The sequence below is a fragment of the Fukomys damarensis genome, unplaced genomic scaffold (assembly GCF_012274545.1).
Source record: "Fukomys damarensis isolate Sample0158 unplaced genomic scaffold, DMR_v1.0_HiC HiC_scaffold_33, whole genome shotgun sequence".
NCBI classification, from domain to species: domain Eukaryota; kingdom Metazoa; phylum Chordata; class Mammalia; order Rodentia; family Bathyergidae; genus Fukomys; species Fukomys damarensis.
Window position 1 is genome coordinate 35,505,839 of NW_022900945.1, and position 23,402 is coordinate 35,529,240.

At 32.2% G+C, this 23,402-nt stretch overlaps 1 protein-coding gene across 5 annotated transcripts in view; it reads right to left on the reverse strand.

The window, feature by feature from the left end:
• The window catches only part of Col11a1 (collagen type XI alpha 1 chain), a 531,458-nt gene that overhangs the window by 62,510 nt on the left and 445,546 nt on the right, over positions 1 to 23,402 (reverse strand). For all 5 annotated transcript variants that reach the window (XM_033758347.1, XM_033758344.1, XM_033758345.1 and 2 more), the window contains 5 exons: positions 18,232 to 18,285; positions 15,861 to 15,968; positions 15,397 to 15,486; positions 15,091 to 15,144; positions 2,610 to 2,717 (listed from right to left, as the gene is read on the reverse strand). In XM_033758347.1, coding sequence (XP_033614238.1) covers positions 2,610 to 2,717; positions 15,091 to 15,144; positions 15,397 to 15,486; positions 15,861 to 15,968; positions 18,232 to 18,285 — 414 coding nt within the window. The remainder of the gene's footprint in view (positions 1 to 2,609; positions 2,718 to 15,090; positions 15,145 to 15,396; positions 15,487 to 15,860; positions 15,969 to 18,231; positions 18,286 to 23,402) is intronic.

A 23,402-nucleotide genomic window follows, 5' to 3' on the forward strand; every position in this document is an offset into this window, starting at 1 on the left:
AATTTGTTTCATAATTTGGGGTGGTGTTTAAGCCATAATTACTGCCATAGGTAGGTCTTCTGGATATGTATGACTCTGTTTTTCACTTTTTCACTTCCAAGAAATGGGTGCGTATAAGTGGATCAAGGGCTTGAATTCTATAGGACCCAACTCTTGTGTTTTTCCTCATGCAAACCTATACCTGCTGATAATTGCTCATCATTTTTGTAACAAAAGCCACTCAAAGGACATGAAATTTAAAATTTATATTAGGAAGAGAAAAAAATAAAACACTACACTTAACATTCTGGCCAACATTTCCATGAATTTTTTTAAACTATATTTTGCGTGGGTAACACTCCTTAGAAATGTTACTAAATAATCTGCAACAATGCATAAGATTCTAATAAGATTACTGACATTTAGAAATTGGAACAAAGGAGCTAAAAGTGTAGGGAAGGTGGGATGGGTAGGGGAAGAGTAAAAAGGGAAAAGAAAAAACTGTGAGAGAATGAAAAGATGAAAATAAAGTGTTTGTAGATGGGGAGGGGAGGAGGGGGTGAAGGGAGGGCAGAGGTAAGGGGAAAAAATGAGAACCAAGACTTGTCATGTAGAGGTACAAGATCCCAACAATGAATGTAACTGTGCTGTATCCCTAAAATGTACCAATAAACTCAATTAAAACTGAAAAAAAATGTTACTAAGTCTAAGATCCCAACTGAATGTAACTGTGCTGTATCCCTAAAATGTACCAATAAACTCAATTAAAACTGAAAAAAAATGTTACTAAGTCTAGTGTAATTTTTCTCAGTAACAATTTATAAGAATAGAAGGAACATCACGGAGCTGCTTTTAGTGGCTACCGCCGACAGAGGGTAGGTGAGCAGGACATTTCCTTTCACTTTCCCTAGTCACAACTGCCCCAATTATCAACAAACTCTAGGTCCAAATCCTACTTCTTCAATCTGCCAATAATTTTTCCTTTGTCCCTCCAAATAAATTTCTCAAAGTCATTTCCAGTGCTTTTCTAATCTAATCTTTATTTGAATGTTTTATTTCTTCATAAAACCCGCATTTATCTGTTTAAACCCCCAGTTCGATATATTATCTTCACAGAATTCTTGATTTCTCTAGGACAGTCTCATTTGGTAGAGGAAACAGCATAAATCCCTTTTCTCTGGATGCCAGAGAATTATTGTATTGTGCCAAGACAAAATATATGGGCCCAAGATTTCTGAATGTACTTCTGTCAAAGAGACAGAATCTAAATCCTTCCTGTCTCCTTCTGGGGCATATTCTAAAATATAGCTCTTTAAGAAAAACTTTAAAAGTGTTTTTTCTTCCACCTTATATAAAGAGGTGCTATAGTTTCATACTGACGTTTTAAGTGTCTTGGAAAGGTAACAAAGTACAAGAACTTATTTTTTTCAATTAGGAAGCTGGTACGCTTAGGTCCGCCGAAAAGTATGTTTAGGGAACGTTAATTCCTGATACAACAGAGTTGGAATGTGGAGACTAACGTTGGTGAGGAGGCCCTGGAGACAGAATGAATGAATGATTGAATGAATTAGTAAATGAATGCCCTTGTCATAGGAGAGGGTTCATTTTCACAGGAGCAGATTGGTTGGAAAGAGGATCTCAGCCCTTTTACCCTCTGTCAATCTCTCTTTCATATAGGACGATGCACAATGAAGCTCCTCTTGATCTTGGACTTTCTTCCTCCAGGACCACGAGTCAATACATTTCTGTTCATCAGAAAATATTCAGCTAGTGGTTTTCTGGGATAGCAGTAGAAAGCCAGAAACACCTCAGTACTGTCGTGAATTAATAGAATACTCTACGGACAATGAATGCAATTCACTTGCTACAGCTGTAATAATCGTTTTGTGAATTATAAAATTAAACTTCACTATGTAAATGTACAGAAAGATTAAACTTATATTTTTATACATCATGACCAGCACTTTTTATTCACATTTATTGAATTAGTTTGCTATTTTTATCTTGGAGTAGGAGAAAATGTTTTTATGAAAAATGATTAAATCAAATGCAGAAACATAGTAAAATATTGACACAGAAACATAAATACAATGAGTAGTATAAACTACATAATCACTAACATATAAATATTTTAAAACCCAATAAATAAAGAGTGAAATAATTGGTCAGATATTTCCCACCTCTCACTTGAGATCAAAGCCAAATGAGCAGCCATTTTTTCTAAAAAGAGCAGCCATTTTCTCTGTGATCCAGTCAGACTATGCCAAAGCCTGAGATGGAAGTAATAATACAAGAAGTGTGAAAAGTTCACACTTTTCTAATATAAAGCAGGAAGGTAGCTTTAATCAAAATTCCCGATTTTATTTTTTAAAAAGGAGTAAAATGAGAAGGGTTTTACATTAATAATATCTAACATCCTCACAGATATTACGATTTCACAAAGTGTGAAAAATGTCATCTCATTTAATTGAACTTGAAGTTTCTCTATTATAAATAGGAATGGAGGTGTCTTCATAAACCAGGCACATATGCAGAAAGAATACAGTCAGGTATGAAGAGCTAATATTCCTCAATAAAAAGTAATAACTTGTGTTAGCGGTTTAATAAATTATCTCCTTGATGTTACTTACAGGGGCACCTTTCTCTCCAGCTGGTCCAGGAGGTCCCTGGGGTCCCGGACGCCCTGGCAAACCAATGGGGCCAGCGGTCCCTGCTGATCCGCGTTCTCCGGGGGAGCCCTAGTAAACAAGGGGGGAAATATTCTAATGAAGGAAAAAAAGACAGTGACTTAACAGTCACTTAATGAACAATGGAATCTTCCAGTTCGGTAAAACATGTAAAAATAAATTTTAGACGATTTTAAAATCTCCAAAAAGAATTGCTGTAACCACTATTTGGAAAACTAATTTCTAGTTCCAATATTAAATGCAAATGTTGAAGGTGGGAAAGATTGATGATGTGAAAGAACACCTTTATATATTTAATATTGTATATATTTTTTCTTTTTTCATCTGTTTACAATTGTGCACAATATAAAATATGCAACCAATACATCTAACCTTTCATGCAGTTTTCTTTTTGGATTATTAAAGATTGGCAGAATGCACTCCCAATACTATTTTTAAAAATGACTTCTGAGTTTTAATTCAAAGCTACTTAATCAAAATTTCTAAATCCAAAGCATCCCTTTAGACATTCTTAAATATAATTGTTCAAACACTCAAATTTGATAATGTTACCCAGACTGAGACTTTTCCCCAAAGCATAAGTCCTTAAATTTAATTAGAGTCTTCTAGGGATCATTGGGTCTTATCAAGATGGAATAGATAAATCCTATCTGATTGGGTTTGTCCAATTTACCTTGAAGATATCATGTGTACTGTAAGTAATTTGCTTTCTAAAATCTCATGTAAAGTTTTTTTAAAAAATAAGTTTGTGGATACTGCTTTCATGTCAATTACCTCTAGCAACAATTTCAAAACAATATTTAGTACAAGAATAAGAAAAATGCACATATATTTACTAAATTAAGCAAAGCTCAAATTAAATCTATTTCCAATTTTGTTTAATAAAGTATGACTGTCTGTTGTGTTTGGATTAATTTACTAGCTAAGTTATTAAGTTATAATTTACCACATTATTTCATGGCTGAACCAAATGTAGAAATAGTTTCACACCAGTTTCACTAGATAACATTATCATTAGTACCTTTCTTTAGGAATTAACATCATTATAAAATGATATGATTTCAAAACTCACAGAGGAAATAATTTATAAAACCTGGAAAATATATGTCTTTAACACTTACTGTATTTGCTAATATTGAAAATCATTTTATTGTACAAGTGTGAAGTACTGAACTTGTTCTAAATTATATTTTAATTATCTTAGGAACTAATTACTCATGACTATGAGAACAATGGTCATAATACCCACAATTTGGGTTGATACAGTGTTTTACACTTCACGAATTAGTTCACTTGACTTTTTATTTTAATCTTACCAAATTTCCTTATAAAGTTCCAATAAATTGATAGTTGTAGCACCTCCCTTTTAAATCTAAGGAACCTGTGGTTCAAGGTTTATCTATGGACAGGTTAACCCTCCTCGGAATCATGTAACTAGTTGAGGGAACTCCAACCTTAGAATCTACTCAGCACTTTCTCCAGAAATGCACCACTGCTTCTCTTTGATGAGTATATCAATAACACCCAATGGCTATTTACTTGGAATGTCTTTCAACTCACTCCACATTCATTTTTGCTGAAATACTCATTGATTATGAAAACTTTACCTTTTAATTTTCTGACATTATTTTCTTGTTAAATTCACCAGCTATATAGAGAAAATTTTAAGCTGGTTATATGACTACTAAAACAAAGTGAAAGGAAAGAATGTAGGTATGAGGTTATAGGAGACAAAGATTTTTGTTGTCATTGCTGTATGAGCAATTCAACCACTGTTGTAATTTTTGTGATTGTGGGGTATTTTAAACAGAGGAGACTGAAATGATTTGAGAAACTATGCCAAAATATGGTTAAAAAAATTGTAAATTTTGAACTTTATTTAAATAAAGACTGGTATTTTTGAAGTATGTGCATGTGTATAAAAACAAACCTAAAAATTTTCTCATATGCATAATCATTAATGAAGAATCCTATGAAATTACATATTTACAATCAAGTATTCCACAAACCAAAGACAAGGATAGTCACAAGAGAAATTCAGTTAGTATTTTCCAAATAAAACACATCTACACTTCTGTCAAAGTGTATTTTTTATCTCATAATAAAATACTTTTTTGGAGAAGAGTCGATCACAAATGGTACGACCAAGAATCAAATGGGAGACTTGGGGTGAATAATTTCAGAGACCAGTGCAAAATCTAGAATAATAATACGAGAAATTTCTAAGTGTTGTACATTCAAAACATACAGCCCTAAGAGTGAAAAACAACACAAGTATTTGTCTGTAATTATTTGCTGGAGAAAAGGACAAGGAAAATGTGGGGAGATAAATGGGAAAGGTAGAATAAAAAGAGGAGAAAGAACGAGTTTGCTGAGAGGAGAGCAATGTAAAATATTTCAAAATAAAAAGAAATTTGTAATGCACCTTAATGGATACATTATGAAAGACATGTTACATGAAAACAAACCATGGCTTATACTGAAGAAGAGAGTATTTGTTAAATTGATGGTGGGCTGCACTTAACATTTAAAATTAACATATTTCAAATAATTACTTTCATATATCTCAAGTAGAGACAGAATGCTGATTTGAATGTATGAGCGTGTGCATAGTTTATAGATATACACTATTTTCTCATTACAAAGCGTAACTATTTTAATTTCTTCCTTGGAGCAGTTATAAGATTAAATTTTAGATTACCATCTTTCTTGTGGAAGCTATATTAAAATTAGTAACAAAAATATATTACTTTTCTGTAGTTAAAATATTGTTCATGATCCTTGTCACAGCTCATAAACTTTGAAACAAATGATGGAAACAACAAGAGAGTTTTTCAATGTATATTTGTGCCCTAAAGTACAATTGCAATTTCCTTTTCTGCTGGTTACTTCAAAGTTTTGATAAGCCTAGATATTTTTAATAACAGCATGCTCTGCAGTGATTTTATTTTATGTATAAATAATGAAGCGCGAACATCTCTGATGGTGCCTACTGATTAAGTAAATGATATATAACAAATTGTAAATCTTTTAAATATTCCCAGGTCAACTTTAAAAGAATAAACTTTACGAATCCTTTAATTTCAGCTTAACCATGGGAGAAGTACTATCTCTGTTTTTAAATTAAAGTTTAAATCCAATATTGAAGGAAAGTCCCATACATATGTCAACAAAAATATGAGAATCTACTTTCTTTTGACTCTGACTATGGATGCAAAATGTAGTGGAGCAGGTACCAGCCCTTGAGACATTCACACTGCAAACAATGCTTTTTTCTATAAAGGGTAGGCTTCTATAATGATAAAAATGTTTGCATTGCTGTACAGTTAGCAAAAGTAAAGCTTTTATAATTATCAGATAATGGTACAAGTATATCAAAATTATTTACATTTAAATCTTGCTTAAACAAATGATCAACTCCACAAACTTAGGATTCTGCTTGGCTGACCCAATGATCCCAGCCCTTGGAATAGTTACCAGCACACGGTCAGCCCTAAATAAACACTGTGTGTTGAGTGGACCTGTAATCATTCCCTTCCCAGCACTGGAAACAATGCAGAAGTAGTTGGTCATCAGATTTTGTGATGTTTAATGTGTTGATATATCAGAAGTCTTTGAACAATGCATTTATGATTGCAATGAATGTTAGATAATTATACATGAACAAGTGTATATTTTAAAAATAACATCTATAAACTCAAGTAATTATTGGCACTATAGAAGAGAAAATTAAGATCTAGGAAGATATGTTGCTTTGCTAAGGTAATATTGTTGAGGTAAGGAGAGGACATTTTCCACGTAGCGTTAAATTGCGTATTTTGCCTCCCTAAAGAAATGATGAATATTCTTCATATCAAAAGTGCTTCACTGGAAAGAATTGACAGAAGAGAGGCTAAAATTATAGAAACACCATTTTTCTAAACATGTAATTTAAGCAGTAATGGACACAGTACTGTTTAAAAGTTCCTTGAGTTTGTTTCCCAAACTTTGCCACTGTAATACTCCAACAGCTGTACAGGGTAGTCTCCTTTCGGAGGAGCTGACGTCATCTCATTTAGGGACCTAACACTATCATAGTATGTACTTGTTTGTTATTCCAAAAATTAGTGTTCAACACGAAAACTAAAGATAATAAAATTGATCATGTGAAGGATTCTTGTTAAATGAGTAGATCTTAGTTGCTCTTGACATAAAAACACAAATTCATGAAATAGCATATTTGTTAATTTGCTTCACTATAGCAATTATTTTTCTAACTATATGTATCCCATAACATCATGTTGTAAATTTTACAGATTTATTTATGAAAATGCTTCTAAAGCCAAAGATTTGGCCTTTAGAATGCATTGAATTACACAAATTATATTGAACATAAAAACTTAAATATTCTGTTATTTCACTACTAAGTATCAACCACTGTAGGAAGCATGATTTTTTTTCTCTTATTTTTCAGAGCATGCTTTTAAAAAGGAATAATTCAATTTCTCTATGTAGTTAGCCTTATTTACTTTTATTTTAGCTTTATCCCTTCTGCACCCCTCTACCTAAATTTTGCAGCATCTTCTTCTAAGCCTTATTCTGGTAATGAAACAAGCAGTGATAAAATCAGCTTATATGCTCCGAGTAGAGAAGATAGCGACTATGTCTCTAATCCTCTATATAGAGAAATAAAAACCACATTTTATCAGTCACATTCACTACGTGCTCCTGAGGAGCAATTTAAAGTAAATGAATTGGCAAACAGGTAAACTATTTCTTTAGTGCCCAGCTCACATGCCTCTAACCAAGGAAGAAGAGTAGTAGAATAAGCAGAGAAAGTCCTGTGATCCAAAAGTTATTGAGTAGAGAACAAAACTGTGGGTGTTCTTGGCATTTAAAGACCATGTTGATCTAAATGGAAAAGGTAGCATGGGAGAATTTCACTCTCCAGATGATACATCATATATTTTAGATCGCAAGAGTTAAAAATTCCTATGAAACATAAAATACTGCTAGAATTAAAAAAAAAATTCTGAATGGTCAAATGGGTCTTACACTACTGCAAGCTTTGATCATTTGTCCTCATGGACATCTCTGCATATATTCCTACTTGGATATAAAAAGAGCTTTCTGAGATCTACCTGTGCTGCAAGGGAGAAAATATGATTTATCTTAGAAATTACAGTATGTGACTCTTCCTAAAAATATTGCCTATACTCTCGTTTGAAGTATGAGTAAAAACTAGTGAAAAGAAGGTTCTCAGAATGCAGGAAAAAATGAAAAGAAATGAGAATTGTCATAAGAAGGGCATGCAAACTCTTAGAAGGGAGATAACAAGAGGATACAATAAAGAGGAAGATAGAGTCAGACTCTTCTGAGAGTTACCTGAAAGAAAAATGACAGGAAAGAGGCACAGACTGCTCTACCGCATGACTGTGAAATACTGACTGGATCCTTGCTCTTTAGCAGCCAGCTGTCCAATTCTTCTCATACTTTCTCCACACACCTCCCACTACTACCAAGATCAAAACAAGCAAACAAACAAATAAATAATAAAATAATTTTTTTAAAAAGGTTTTGCCAACCATCCTACTATATTAGCTTTAATCTCATTTTAAAGAAAAAAAATTTCTCACATGAATGACTGTAGAAAACATATAGAAAGATTGTTTTTGGAGAAAACATTTTCCTTGATTTTGTTTTATGAAAATATACGTAGTAAGCTGAAAATTTCCTGCATGACTTATGCACCTATGTGGCATGTTTACATTACACGTAAACGCTTACCTAGTTTATGCGTAGCCTGTAGGGAAATACTACACTGCCTTCCTCTCTTGCTGTTTGGTTCCTTGCTGCTTGCTCTCTTGTGAGTGCATCAAGTCGTCTACTTAATGGTTCACCCTACTGAAATCAGCAGACAGGTCTGTGCTGTGACAGACATCTATTACAGTTCTGAGGTACGACATCATGCTTACAGTGAACACTGCTTTTTGCTAGACCTTAAAAGCCGCAAGTCACAGTACTATGTTGCTTTAAATTTATCTGTCTTAGGTGAGTGAACTGTATTTCTGAATATACATTCATATTTAGTCGCAAAATATTTAGAGAAAATAGACTTGAAATAGCAGTTCTTTGCCAAGAGGATCAAAACAGTGAATAGAACTTTAAAACTAAATTCAGCATGTGCATGCACACACACGCACACACACGCACACACACACACACACACACACATAAATTGTTTTCTTAGATAAAATGATTTTTATTTATGGACCCTACTGCAACATAATTCTTTTAGGCAAAAATCAATGTTTTCACCTTTGTGTTCTGTGGTCTATCTTTTAGTACATCACTTAATATTTACCATTCTATTTTTCTAGTCCATATCTGTCTTTTTCAGTAAAGCATAATCTCTCTGCAGAAAAAGTACATTTTATGACTGTATAATTTCAGCTTAACAGATTGGTATATTCAGATCATTCTAAAATAAAAAAAAACCTTTTAGTAGCTTACAGAGAATACATAAGATATGATAATATAAATAAGAAATAGGAAAGCAGGATAAACAGGCAAGCAAGTAATTCTTTATATCTGAAGCCAAATACTAGTAATCTAAAATTACATACTATAGAACAAAATTTTCCTCTACTTCATCTTACAATCTATTAGTGCGCTAGGGCACCAACTTAATGAGTCTTGTTTAGCATTTAAATTTTAATGAAAATAAAACAAAATGAATAATATTAAACTATGTAAATTATTTGATATTTTTATGATTTATGCTCAAAAAGTTACAAATTATAAAACACACTTTTCTCTATTGTGTCTTAATTTTGACTCTATGATTTCTGTAAGGAAAAGCAAAAAGAGATTATGAACTGCATCATGCTTAGCAGTTAAAGAAGAACAAGAGTTAAATATTAAAGATACCATATATAAATTAAAATAATAAAAATCAGATTTTAGAAGCCAGACATTCTGACTTAAGCCTGTAACTCCCACACTTCAAGAACTGAGGCAAGAGAATTGCCCAAAATTTGAGGCTAACCTTAGCTATACAGTGCATTCAAGGCCAGTCTTAATTACATAGCAAGGATCTATCTGAAAAAAGCAAAATAAATAAAGCAAATAAATAAATAAAGCCGGGCATGGTGGCACACACCTGTAATCCCAGCACTCAGGAGGCTATGCAGGAGGATCACTGTGAGTTCAAGACCACATAGTGAGTTCCAGGTCAGTCTCAACTATAAAATGAGACCCTGTCTCAAAAAGCCAAAAAAAAAAAGAAAATGCAATAGATATAAACAGATTCTTAAAAAGAATTACAAGTATTTCTAAAGCTGTGGTTAGCAGCTTTTTCTAAGAATATTTACAAAAGGGATCTTGCATAAATTGCTCTCCCAAATCCTAAACAGATTATTCAATTAATATGAATTTAAACATCGTAGTTTCTCTGAGAGTAAGACAATATTATTGCCTCTAGTCCAACAAGAGTTCAGCTATGCCATTTCAATAGGAGGTTACAGCAATGCAATACAAATAGCCTGAACTGTATTTCTGAGTGAATAAGTAAAAAGAACAGATATAAAAATATTTATAAAGATTCACACATGGACATGATGGATGATTATTAAATATATATTTGAATTCCATGGGTTAGAAAATAAAAAGATGAAACAGTGAATGGTGTATAATCATGACATATACAAACTTAACAAATGTAATTTTCAATTTAAAAGTTGTTAACTTATCAAACCTAATCTTAAGGTTTTTAGTTTCAGTTCATTAGTATTCTATGCAATAATGAAATTTATTATTCTTTTACTAATACAGAAATATGAAGTAAATCTATTTCTTAGAAACTGAATTCTATGAGAAAAAACATTACAAATTCAATAGTCCATGAAATAATATGTATACTCATCAGGTACTCAACCTGTAGGTTAGTTAAAGTAGTTTAATCTCTGATCCATTCAAAATAGGTAACGGTTATAAGGAAACTACAGAAATATTAAAGAGCTGGAATACTAGCTTTGTTAACTCCCTTCCTTTCAACAAAATAGGTTACAAGCGTACAGAAGGGTCAAGGATAGCTGCAAATCTGTAACCAAAAGGGAGGGAAGGAGAAAAGGGGTTGGAGGCAGATAGGTGGGATTGCGGGGGGCGCATAACAGAGAGAGGGAGGGAGAGAGAGAAGGGGCTTCGTCAAGCAAGGATTTACAGCGAGTTCTTTACATACGCAGAAATGAGTTTATGTAATGTACTATCATGGATTTAGCCTTCTGAGAAAGGACAATTGAATTGGACTTCTGTTTACCTTACCTAAGCCTCAGATATTCTGCCTTAAAAATGGAATGGTAATATCTATCATGCCAAATTTGCAAGTATCAAAAAAGGTAATGTATAAACAGTGCCTAGCATAAGAATTGAAAGGACACATACTCTCAACAATATTTCATTTCCTTTTTTATTTTCTTTAGACTTTATATTCCTTATCATATTATTTTCCCTAGAGAATTCATCACTTCGAATTCCTTTCCAGCATATAAATAACACTGAATCCCCAACTCTCTCTGTTCTGTGAATTTCTCCTGTATTTACCATTATTTGTTCACTGTGTTGAAAGGTAAAGTTAGAGTTTGATATGTTTGTGTCTTCATATTATAAAATCAAGGAGATAAGATATTCTCAGATATCCATTCCATATGACTTATAGTTTGATCATTGTTCTCTATCTTCATAGATATTTCCCCCTGATGTTTTGCTGTTACTTTTTTTTGACCAACACTGCAAAATAGTACTTACTACCTTTCTTGTTAAAGAAATCACAACTGCTAATTTCATGGTTTCAATAGCTACAAAAAGGTCTTAACTATCAAAAAATTAAAGTAAACAGACAAATTTACAGGATTAGTTAGAGCTTACATCCATAAAATGTTTAGTTTTAATCTACAATTTTTTCATAAAAGAACTTCAAATTTTCTATGTTAATGATTACTCTAAATACAGGGAATTGAGGCTGTGAGCACTTGTATAACAGTCATCATCATGAGGCTCTTCACTATATTTTAAGCAATCACAGGAATAACTTGGAGATGGTGTCTTTATTTTTGGTGGGTTCTCCACCAACAATTTTAAGGAACTATTTTAATTGGCTAGTGATGATAAAATATAATATGGAAATTTATTGTAAGAATCGGTATTAATTCCAAATAAACTCAAAATGAGTATGCATGGAATATTTCTCTTAAGAAAGAATAAAAGCTTTTACACACATTCTTTGTAAATAGGGAGGGGTGGAGGGGTTGAAGGAAGGACAGGGAACGGGGAAAAATAAGAATCAAGATATGTCATATAAGGGTACAAGTTCACATTGATGAATGTAACTATACAGTATACCAATAAATTTAATGAAAAAAGAATAAAAGATTTTTAAAATTGTTATGACTGGAAAGAGGTTCTGAAGTTTATTTATGAATGTTTTGAGTTTTTTCTTTGTTGCTGTTGCAAAGAAGTAACATTATTCCAGGCATGAAAGGTCTTGTTAAACTTTCCTTCCTTCAAATACACAGGTATGATGTCTTCATTCAAGTTTCACCTTTCTTCACATCCCATAACCAATCTTAGTAACAGATTCTACCATCCTAACTTCTCAGTGTTTTTAACCTAGGCTGTTCTCTGCTACACGGTCCCCACTGTAATAGTCTGTGGCTATGACATGAAATTAGTCACGAAATTTTTATATCCATTTAACATCCTTCATCTTGAGGTTTTTACACTAATGAAAATTTTGTTCCTAAAATTACTTATTTATTTTAGACTATTTGCTAAAAAAAAAAAAACCCTTCAAATATTCATATTACTCTGGCTTCCCACTTTTGAGCTTCAGTAATCTTATTGACCACTGTATTCTATTTCAGCTTTACATGATCCAAAATATTTAGCAGCGTGGCTGGTTCCTAGCAAGTATTCAACAAATGCTAGCTTTTTTTATCCCAAAGCTTATTCAACATTTCTAAGCCCAGGTTTGTCTAGCACCATATCCTTTTGATAATATGTTTTTACTCATAAATAGTTTTATAATCTCTGTAAAGACAAGTTTAAAGGCCACCTTCTTCAGAATCTTCTATTGATTTCTTTTCCCAATATTATTTCTTGTCTGTCATCAGGCATACAAATAAATGTTAATCATCAATCAACTTATAGCGCTGTTTAGTGTTTTGTGTGTTTTTTCTTCAAAATTATTTATACTATCTTGTGTCAAGAAATAACCTCAGTAGTGCTTACTTGAAGCTTGTCAAGTAAAGAGTAAATGTCAAATGAAGTTATTGAAGCAAACTAAATAACATATTAAAATTTGATATTATACTTACTGTTTCTCTATGTATAACTGAACAGTTGTCAATAAATATTCTGAAAATTCTATTTTCTCAGTATATTAAGCATTCTACATATAAATTCCAAATATCTGTGAGAGATTGCTTGCATGGGTCCTAAAAATGAGTTGAAATATTTTATATCATAAAGTTATGATTCAGATTTCACTGGTCCAATGACCATTTCCTTTTATAAGTTTACTTCAGTTAAGTAGATTTAACTGTACTAAGATTCTTGTAGATTCTATGTCCTAATAATAACTTTAGTATTATTCAACTCCTTTTCCTGCTAATACTATCACCACTAAGTTATGAAAAGCTTTAAAAAATCTTCTACATAGTTTTATAAATTTCATTTGAAAGTATGAGATATTCATTGGCATATATTATTTTTTTATTTAAAAATCTTCACAAGATGTCCGTAATTACCTTACTCTTCATGAAATGACTCAAGGGATGTACAGTGTTAATCAACCTGCAAATACTGAATTTGCTGTTGTGTTATTTATGTTATACGAACTTTATCCCACTATCAGGTGTTAGGATAATTCACACAGGTAAGTATGGGATGATTACTATGTGCTGGATACTGTATTCTGAATGTAACCAAAGCAATACATAGGCAAGTCGCAGACTAATGAAAGAGAAAGCCAATCAAATCTCAAAGCGATTTATCAAGTAGAAGTGATGACAAAGAGCACTGAGGAGTGATAAGTCTCACTATTCGTAAATGAAAACATTATGGAGACTAAACATCACAGCTTCATCTCATACCAGAATATAATTTTGACAAATAGAAATAAGAAAAAATGGACTTTAAGAAAAGAAAGAGAAAGGTATGAAATGTCCTCTCTCAAAATAGAAAACAACGTGATGGTTGAGGCCCCAGGAGTTCAGTTCATTAAATAGATAGAAGTAAAAGGCAGCATTGTATATCCAAAATGTACCAATAAAATAGTTTTTTAAAAGGCAGTATTAAGGAAAATAAAATAGGCAACGATGACTGGTATCAAATTGTGAAGATGACATTTTGGCCACGAGAAGGAGGCTGGTTCCTGAAGGTATTGTGGAGACGTGAGACAGGCAGAAGCAAAGGAACAGTATAGTTTTAAGGAGACATTTTGAATTAAAATAAAATCTAGAACTATTGAGAAAGACTGGCTGAAAGAGTAAGAATTGGAGTCAAACACATCAATCAAGACATTAGAAGTCAAGGAGAGAATGGAAAGACTGAAAACAAATGGATAGTGGCAAAAAGAAAGAAAAAGGGATAAATTAAAGAAATATTTTGAAGGCAAAACTAACATGACTTCAACGTGCTGTGCATGAGAGTGGAAAAGGGTTTCCAGACAACTTTCAGTTATTCAGGTTGGGCAGATAAGACCAAGAATGAGAAAAGACAATTACATATGGCAGTTAACTATCATAGTGACCTCTCAGAGCATCAATGGTCACAAAAGTGAATTTGTAGATAAAAATGAAGACTATATTCAATATCTATTGGAAAAATGAAGAAAAAGAAATGAAAAGCTAAAGTAAAATAGTGGTTTACTCATCAGGAATTATCTTACAATGCTCTCCTGACTGCACACAGTGACATGGATAATGTATAAAATGGTACATTTTCATGTTTATGGAATGTTTTTGTATCATTGCCAAATGCAAGTGTCATCAAGTACTTTGACAAATTATGTCTGTTTTTCTAATAAATGAATGGTAAAATAAAAAATTATTTAAGTGAAAAGAAAACGATAAATGAAATAAAATAATATAAACTATGATGACGAGTTTCTATTTCTCATACTTGGCTTATTTCACTCGCAATGGTCAGAAGCAACATAGAACTTTTTACTTTCTGACAGAAGCACAAGCAAATATTCCCAATCGTCTAAACACTTCTGCTTCTGTCCTCATTAGCACATGCAATTAGTAGGAACCGGGCATTGACTAATTTGATTGACATGTGTTTATTTTCTCTCCCACGCTGTGGGATCACAGCATGAGAGTAATGAAAAAAGCTTTAATTTGCAACCGTGGATGGCATAGCTATTTATTATCACCATACTTACCGCTAGACCTGGTGGGCCCTGGGGACCTTCTCCTCCTTTCAGTCCAGGTGCACCCTGGGCAAAGTGAAAAAACAAAGAAAAATAAATAAATGTGAATTGAATATAAATAAGAGATATATGATTATTAAAAAGACAATACTAGGCAATATTTCCAGTCAAAGATATAAATACTTATACATATATTTAATGATAATTAAATGCATATATATGTATATTCTCTTCATTACTCATGATTTTTTATTGCAGGTCTTAGAAATTGCTAATAGGAAATTTCATTCCCTTCCTTTACCTTTAAATTGATTATACCTGAGCTCCAGGAAGTCCTCTTTCTCCTGGAAAGCCACGTAATCCTGCAGGTCCATCTTTCCCTGAGATACCCTGAGGACCTGGGTCACCCTGTAAAACATAATACACATCAGTTATACACATTTTATGAACAAAATTGTTAACTACCTCCAATCTAATACTAGTTAAACTTAATATCATTTGATGATAGGAATATTATGTGGTAAGACATACACATTAAAATGAAATAATAAATCTAGATTTAAATGGACATATAATTAAATGGTTTTATGGTTAGCAAGTTAACTGGTATTATATATTATTATTCAGTAATGTTTTGAAGTACAACAATGTCACACTAAATATTTTTCCTGATTCTAATTTAAATACTGACAAAATATAGAGTATCTGCGGACAAATGACAAGAAATACAATGAAAAGTTAATGAATGTTTTGCGCTAAAAATGTCCTTGAGCGTGTTGTACCTTTGCACCTTCTTTTCCTGCAGCACCAGGAAGACCTTGCTCACCAGGAGGGCCAGGAGGGCCAGGATGCCCACGTTCACCTATTGGACCAGCCTCACCAGTTGATCCCTAAATTATATAAGCAAAATCATATTAGATTGCTTCTTTATTTTGCGCACATTTAATACAAGCTCAAGCATTTCTCATTTTCACAAAAGATGGCAATTGTCATTTATTTTCATGATGTCCTTTCATAAAGCACTAAAGTAGCCTTCTGGCAAAAGTCTGAAAAGATAATGCATAATTTTAATTATAATAGAAAAGGGTACGAGAGAAATGCATAAAGTCTACAAAGATATTTTCTTTGTCTAACAACAGAATTACTTCAGAACGAGGCCAGTCCAATTCCTTAATAAAAAAAAAAACTTTGTTTTATAACTACAGTTTTTCACATTCCTTTTTATGCAAGGTGTCAAATTAGCTTAAGGATGAAGAGTTACTGGTACCAAGGTAGCAGGTACTCAATGAATCACTGCTTGATAATAAGCCTAGGACTTTGGGAACCCTAACAACAGAAGTGGTTCTCCTGGGAGTTTTCAAGAACTGGAAACCTACTGATAATTTATATTCATAAGAGAAGTTGAAAGAATGTGGCAAGGGAATCCTGATGGCAGGGTGTTTGGTCCAGCAGTTCTTGAGGCCTAAGGCTATAACAAATAGCCAGCCACCTTAAATTGCAGCAAATGCCAAAGTGAAAAATGTTAGGTCATTTATGTGTCCCCTGAGTGGTTCTGTTTGTGGGGCTAGAGTATAATAAGCTTTCAAGTATAAATAGAGAATGGTGACCAGTTGCTCCCTATCTCCACTTAGAATAAAAAGCAAAATGAAGGATTTAAGTTAAAAATATATAAAAGAAAAAATTCCAGATGTTATCTATGGTTGTTAAACAGTAGAATGTTTTACTTAAGTCACTTACATAATAGTGTTCTCATTTTCTAAACATGTGACATAACTTTACATTTGGGTCTTGGGTAAAAGAACACATGTGCTCCAAATGTCGGCGATGTCCCTCAAAGTGTCACATGTCCATAGGTGAGGCTTTTAGAAGGTTACTGGATTATAAGGGACAATACTGCAGTTGATTTGCTGCAAGGAGGTAAGGTCTAGGGGGAAGAAGTGAGTCATTAGGGGTGAGGCCTGAAAGTGTTTATCTCCCTTCCTGGATCCTATTTTGGTGTATTACTTCCTGTCTGCCATGGTATGAGCAGCTCTGTGATGTGCTACCCTGCCTTGGAGCCAGCTGACTGTGAATTGTGGGCCAAGATAAACCTTTCCTCTTTATTTGTTTGTCACAGAAAGTGACAAACATGAGATACATATGTTTTATATATCATATGTATATAATTATCACACACATGCTATGTTTCCTTTATAAAAAACAGTTACAATTTTCCTTTAGTTGAGGGATTATTTGAAATAAAATGACCACTCAATCCAAGCATTTCTTTTTGCTCTGTTGCACAGATTTCTGGAAAGATGTAGATTTTTATTTCTCTTTATGTGTGCATGTATTATTGGATGTTCACGTTTGTATGTATAAGTCTCAAAACACTGAGAACTAATTACAGTGCAGAAAAGACTATGTAAGACAATTAAACTCTTGCTCAACAGTTCTTGCTCTTTTACTATATTTTTTTAGTAACTGGAGTAAAAATCCAACAGCTAAAAATGTTCTGTCTACTCAACAGGATTTTGTCAAAGCATAAAAATTTATTTTCTCTTCCCATGAATTATTATCTATAGCTATGTAATCCCATAATTCTAGATATCGTACCAATACTTGAGAATTTCTGCCACCTACCACATACATATCTTTTAAAATATTTCACATATGCTCAAAGAAAACAAATACTTTATCCCCTGTATAAGTAATTGTTATGAAGGCAAAAATATCTTAAGAAAGATAAAATATAATGCTACAGATACTAAATTTAAAAAATATGATATTGAGATATTTATATTTTGTTTTTACTATACTTCTTGACCTACAATATATTTAAAATCTTAAAATAATTTTGGAATTTTAAATTTTGAATAGCCAGTCTATTTAATAAAGAATATTCAATTTTTAAAAAATAGACCTGTGAAAAGTAGGCAGCATAATGGTTGACATTCTGGTCAAATACATGGTGAATCTGATCAACTTTCATTGTTTATTCTTCTTTATTAATACAAGTAATTGAAAATAGCTTTAGTTAAGTAATTGTCGAATTTCATCTGATGTTGTCAATATACAGTTTGAGTCACAACAAAATGAACAGATTTCACAGAAGTTAGAAGGTGAACATTCAAACATAAATATAAATCTTGCTAGAAAAGTAAATAAAAATACCTGTGGCCCAACAACACCTCCTGGCCCAGGGGGCCCAGTCTTGCCTTGAAATCCCTAAGGAAACAAATTAGAATTTGTAAAAGCTATATGGAAGAAAAACGTAAATCTAAATTCTGTGAGATAGTTTAGTAACTCATGTTGATAGTCAATTTTTGGCTACAAATGATTCTGTTATATACCAATTTTTAATTGAAATCTGGCTTTACTTTTTTAAGCTTCTCTTTACTGTTTCACATTATAATGTTATGGTTACTGTCACAAATTTTAAAAATAAGTAATACACTGAAGATGAAGTAAAAATACATTCAACACTATTTCCCCAGATCAAATAACATAGAGGATTTTAATGACCAAAGTTTATGGATGAAATAAATGATAATCTTCCCGTATTCTTTAAAATAGTCCACTGATTCTTTATACAATGAAAAGCTGTTGCATGTGATATTTATTCATTTCTTTCAAGTGCAGTCCAAAAAATCTCATAAAATAATATGTAAAATATTATAAAGAAAATATGATAAACTATAGCACTCATTTTAGTTTTTATCAATTGTTCTTTCTTAAAACCTAAATGAGTACAGTTTAAAATGCACCTTTCAGGGATGGGGATTTAGCTTAGTGGTTCTGCTACCTGCCTCGCAAGCACAAGGTCCCAAGTTGGGTAACCAGTACCAAAAATGTTTTTAAAAAATTAAAAAATAAATAAAATACACCTTTCAGTTATTAAAATATATTCTGGTTGATGTGAGCAGAGTATGTTCACTAAATGAAGCTTTTGGAGTATATTTAGTATCTAGAGTTTTCTAGGCTTCTTATGGACTATTCATTCTGTATAACTGTATTAGAACAGAAAAATTATTTTCATTTGAGTTAAATTACATCTAACAATTAGAGAAGTGGATAAAAAATACGGAGAGAGGAAACTTTCAAAGAACTGAAATAAAACCAGTGTTTGCAAAACAATTTCATTCACTACAACATATAGTCAGACTAGAAATAATACAGTGAGCAGTAAAGAATAGAAACTATTAGCCCCCAACCTTTCAGATGATTACAGTTGAATTAATTAAAGCAACAAAATTTTATAAGCAGATAAAAGGAAAAGAATATGTGTTTGTAAGTATTGCAATTTATGTTACAGGGAAAAATTATTTCTTGTATTTCTAAAATTGACTAATTCTTAAGATCATCCTGATTCTACATAAGCTTATGTTATCAATAGCAAAATGAATTAAATCTGAGAGAAATTATACTAGAATTTATCTAACATTTTAAAATCAAGATTGCTATTTGCTTATTTTATCTTTTCAGGAACTCGCAGGGTGCCAATTATATTTACAAACTGCACATAGTACACAAATATGTACGTGTGTCTAATATATGTTATGAGTAAATATACACAGATATTCCACTTTCTGGATTATGCCAACAACCTCCACGACCCATTTTGCTTCTACGTTCATAAAGTATTCCACCAATTACAAATGATTTCTAAATCTCTGTGTTGAGCCCTAAAACTCAGCACATTTCCAGTTCTATAAGATACTCTCTCTTCGATAGTCTCGATATGGACTTTTAAAAATATGTCTAGCTTTTCATGTTCCTCTTATGTTCTTTCCCTTTACTAACAAAATAACTTCGTATCCTAGGCTTAGTTTGGATCTCCCATTCAGCATTGATCCCAAAGTCAGCTGAGAGACTCTTTCGAAATACAGCTTCTGCCCTCTTTCCCAGTACAATTGTATGATACAAAATATCATCTCTTCGATGATCAAGCTTTTCAAATCAGGTTTACTTAGTCGTCCACATTAGAGAGGATTATCATCTTACATAAGCAAATCTAATCAATTCATTGCTGCCAAGATAAAGTGCCAAACAATATCGCTGAGAAAGTTCATAGCACTCTCAGCCCAGTCTGCTACCTCCACCACAAACTCTGTTTTGGAAATGAATTTCAGATTACAGTCATATTCACCTTTGCACCTTTCTCTGCTACCACACATCTCATGTTGTGCAATTTGTTTCCTCTAATGAGGTTACCCTTCAAGTTTGATTTGAAGGGATAAATGCAACTTTGAATTTAAAACAAAATAAAATAAATCAACCTTATAAAGCATTTTTGCCTTAGTCACTTTGAGAGCAAGACTATCTCACAGAAATGATTATAGTAATAATTTATTGAAATAAATTCATTAAAAATCAATACTTCATTGGGCAAAGTCTACAGACAATTTACAACTAACACTTGCATCCTAAAAGGAAAGAGAAAAACTTAGCTGCTAGCCCACTTGTACAGCTGATAGATTTGAAAGAGCTCTGTTTTATGTCTACTCATTCAAGAAACTCAGAGTTTACAAGTATCTAATACATTTGATGCTGGGGATCTGACAAATACACTATGCACAGTAAAATTTTTATAGTTCAAAATGCAGTTTGTTTGATATTATCTGTAGTAATGCTACATTTATAATTTAATTTTAGAATAGCTTAACTTAATATAATGTTGTTCAAACGCCCTGAAAACAGAAATTAATTTAATGGCTTTATATGGTAGTTTGGAAAATCTGCTGCTAAACTTAATAAAAATAGTATTCTTATTCTAATAATACCTAAAAGACTAAATTAATTTTAATATCAATACTGGACTTGGCCTCATGTCTCAGAGAGGTTTGGGTTGTTTCAGAGTAACAGAAACTATTTCAAATATTTTCTGCATGACTTTAAAAACTTCAATGTTGAAGAACAAATCGAGAAATTATGAAGGATCTGAAGGGGGATGATCTCAAATATAAAAATCACATAAATGTAAAAATAAAATATATAAAATATAAATGTCAAGTATAAAAAATTGTTCTTTGAAATTAGATAATACATATGTACCAAATGTTAGCCAGTTTTAGATTCTAGCTCTTGTATAAGGAAAACTTTACAATTCCATTCAGCATTGATAAATTGAAAGAGAAGAGGTCTTGGCTATACGGTGATTCACTTAACAATGGATGTGGCACCAGGAATAAAAGTTTTGAGAAATAATTCTGGCCTTTTCTATGATAAAATAATAGATAGAAGCATTCTTCCTAGAAGCATTAGCTAATATGCTATTTTTCTTCTTTGTTTAAATTTAAATGTTATATATGATATGGAAACTTTGAATAGAAACAGAAACTAAAGATTAAATTGAAAACAGAAGAATTCTTTATGTCATAATTCTTTAGGTACCTCCTCTTCAAAAGATTTTATGGAAATAGTTCAGAGTTATTCCCAGAAATATATATGATTGTAAAAAATGAATATCTACAAAATTGTTTTAAAAATCTACATTTGAAAATTTGAGTGTGGATCCTTTTTTAGAGACTTCATTTTTTCTCCTTTTGTGGATATCATTCCCAAAAGGAAACAACAACAATTTTATTCTTTGGTCACATTAATTCATTTTTGATTTTTCACTTGAAGGCCAAGACACTGAAGCGTACAGCCTGGCTAACATTAAGTTTTTACTAAGAATTGTCCCACGTTGACTGGGTTGCTATTAACAGTTTGCTCTTCCCATAGCAGAAAATTAATAATATTTGAAGATTTGTTATCACATACATGTTTAATTTGGAATTATGTTGTCAGGCTGGCAGAATGCCCTAAAGTGATTTTTGTACCACTGTACTGTGGCTTCCTCAAAAATTCTGAAAATTTAACCAATAGTGTGGACCTGGAATCAGAACATGTTCACCTAGGAGTATTTCTGATTAGAAAAGCAGTCCACCAGGACAGCATATTTAAAGTGTAGCTAAATAAACAAACAAAGTCATTAGGATCCTTAAACTATGCTGGAACTACCAATTTTTCTGCTGCCTTAATTATCCTACATATGGTGTTATTATATCAATTTGTTTAATGTTATATTCCTTAAAGTTTCAAAATTCAATTAAATTATATTTTTCAACCTACATATTCCACTTGACATTACAGGATGCATTTGAGATACTTCCAGACCGAATATACCTTTTTGGATTCAAAATCAGCAAATATCATCCTTCAGTTCTGGACAGAAGAATATTGTATTATGTGTGTGCCTTACAGGAGAGTGGCTGCATTTGATGGGGTAGGTATGATAGTCCCTGATAGGATGGACTTAGACTTCAAGGAAAGGGTTAAGGTGACAATCTTAAGAAGGAATTAAAAAACTAAACAGGCAAAGGAAGTTTTTAGAATGGAGAAGAATTATTCCTCCTATACAAGTGAACCCTAGTAAAATTAACACGAGTTGTCAGCAATAAGTAAGGCTATTGTAGAATGACATGTGCAAAGTATTGTAAGAAAAAAATTGTCAACCACAAAACTTGTATCCATAAAAACTATGTTTGAAAACAAAGGTAAAATAAAAATATCCTTAAATAAATAAAATTGAGAGAATTTTAAATTCTGTTTCCTAAAATAAACTTTTTGTATTGCAACATGGTACATATGGTGTGCATATAGAGAAGTACACAAAGTATTAAGTATAAAGCTTGATGGATTCTTATAACAAAACATATATAACTACCACTCAAATCTCCTGGTACCACCTCTTTTTCTTTTTTTTTTGGTTTTGAATTTTTTTTCAGCTTTAATTGAGTTTATTGGTACATTTTAGGGACACAGTCCAGTTACATGCATTGTTGGGATCTTGTACCTCTACATGACAGGTCTTGATTCTCATTTTTTCCCCTTGTTCCTGCCCTCCCTTCACTCCCTCCTCCACTCCCCATCTTAATCACTGTATCTTCCTTCTTCCAAAAGTCATAACTGTCCCTATTTCTTACACCATGAGTTATATCTGTACTTGTTTTAAACTTCGTATCAATGAAATTGTTGCTTTATCGTTTGTTTCAATAAATATACATCAATTTTTAAAAAAAATAAAAAACAAGCAGGGCTTTTTCCCTCAGATCGTTATTTTTTCCAGCTCATTCTTAAAGTTTTGGTATTGCTAATGAGAACAATTTCAACCAACTTCCTATATTTTCAGATACAAATTGGATCTATTTGTTTATGTGCTTATAGGTTTTAATAAAAGGTTCAATGGAATTCTTCCTCCATTTTTCTCAGACTGGTATCTTAATTACTAACCCTGAAGTAACCTTCCATGGACTGATGAAGTACTAAAGATAGAAAATTTCCACCAAAAAAAGAGTTAC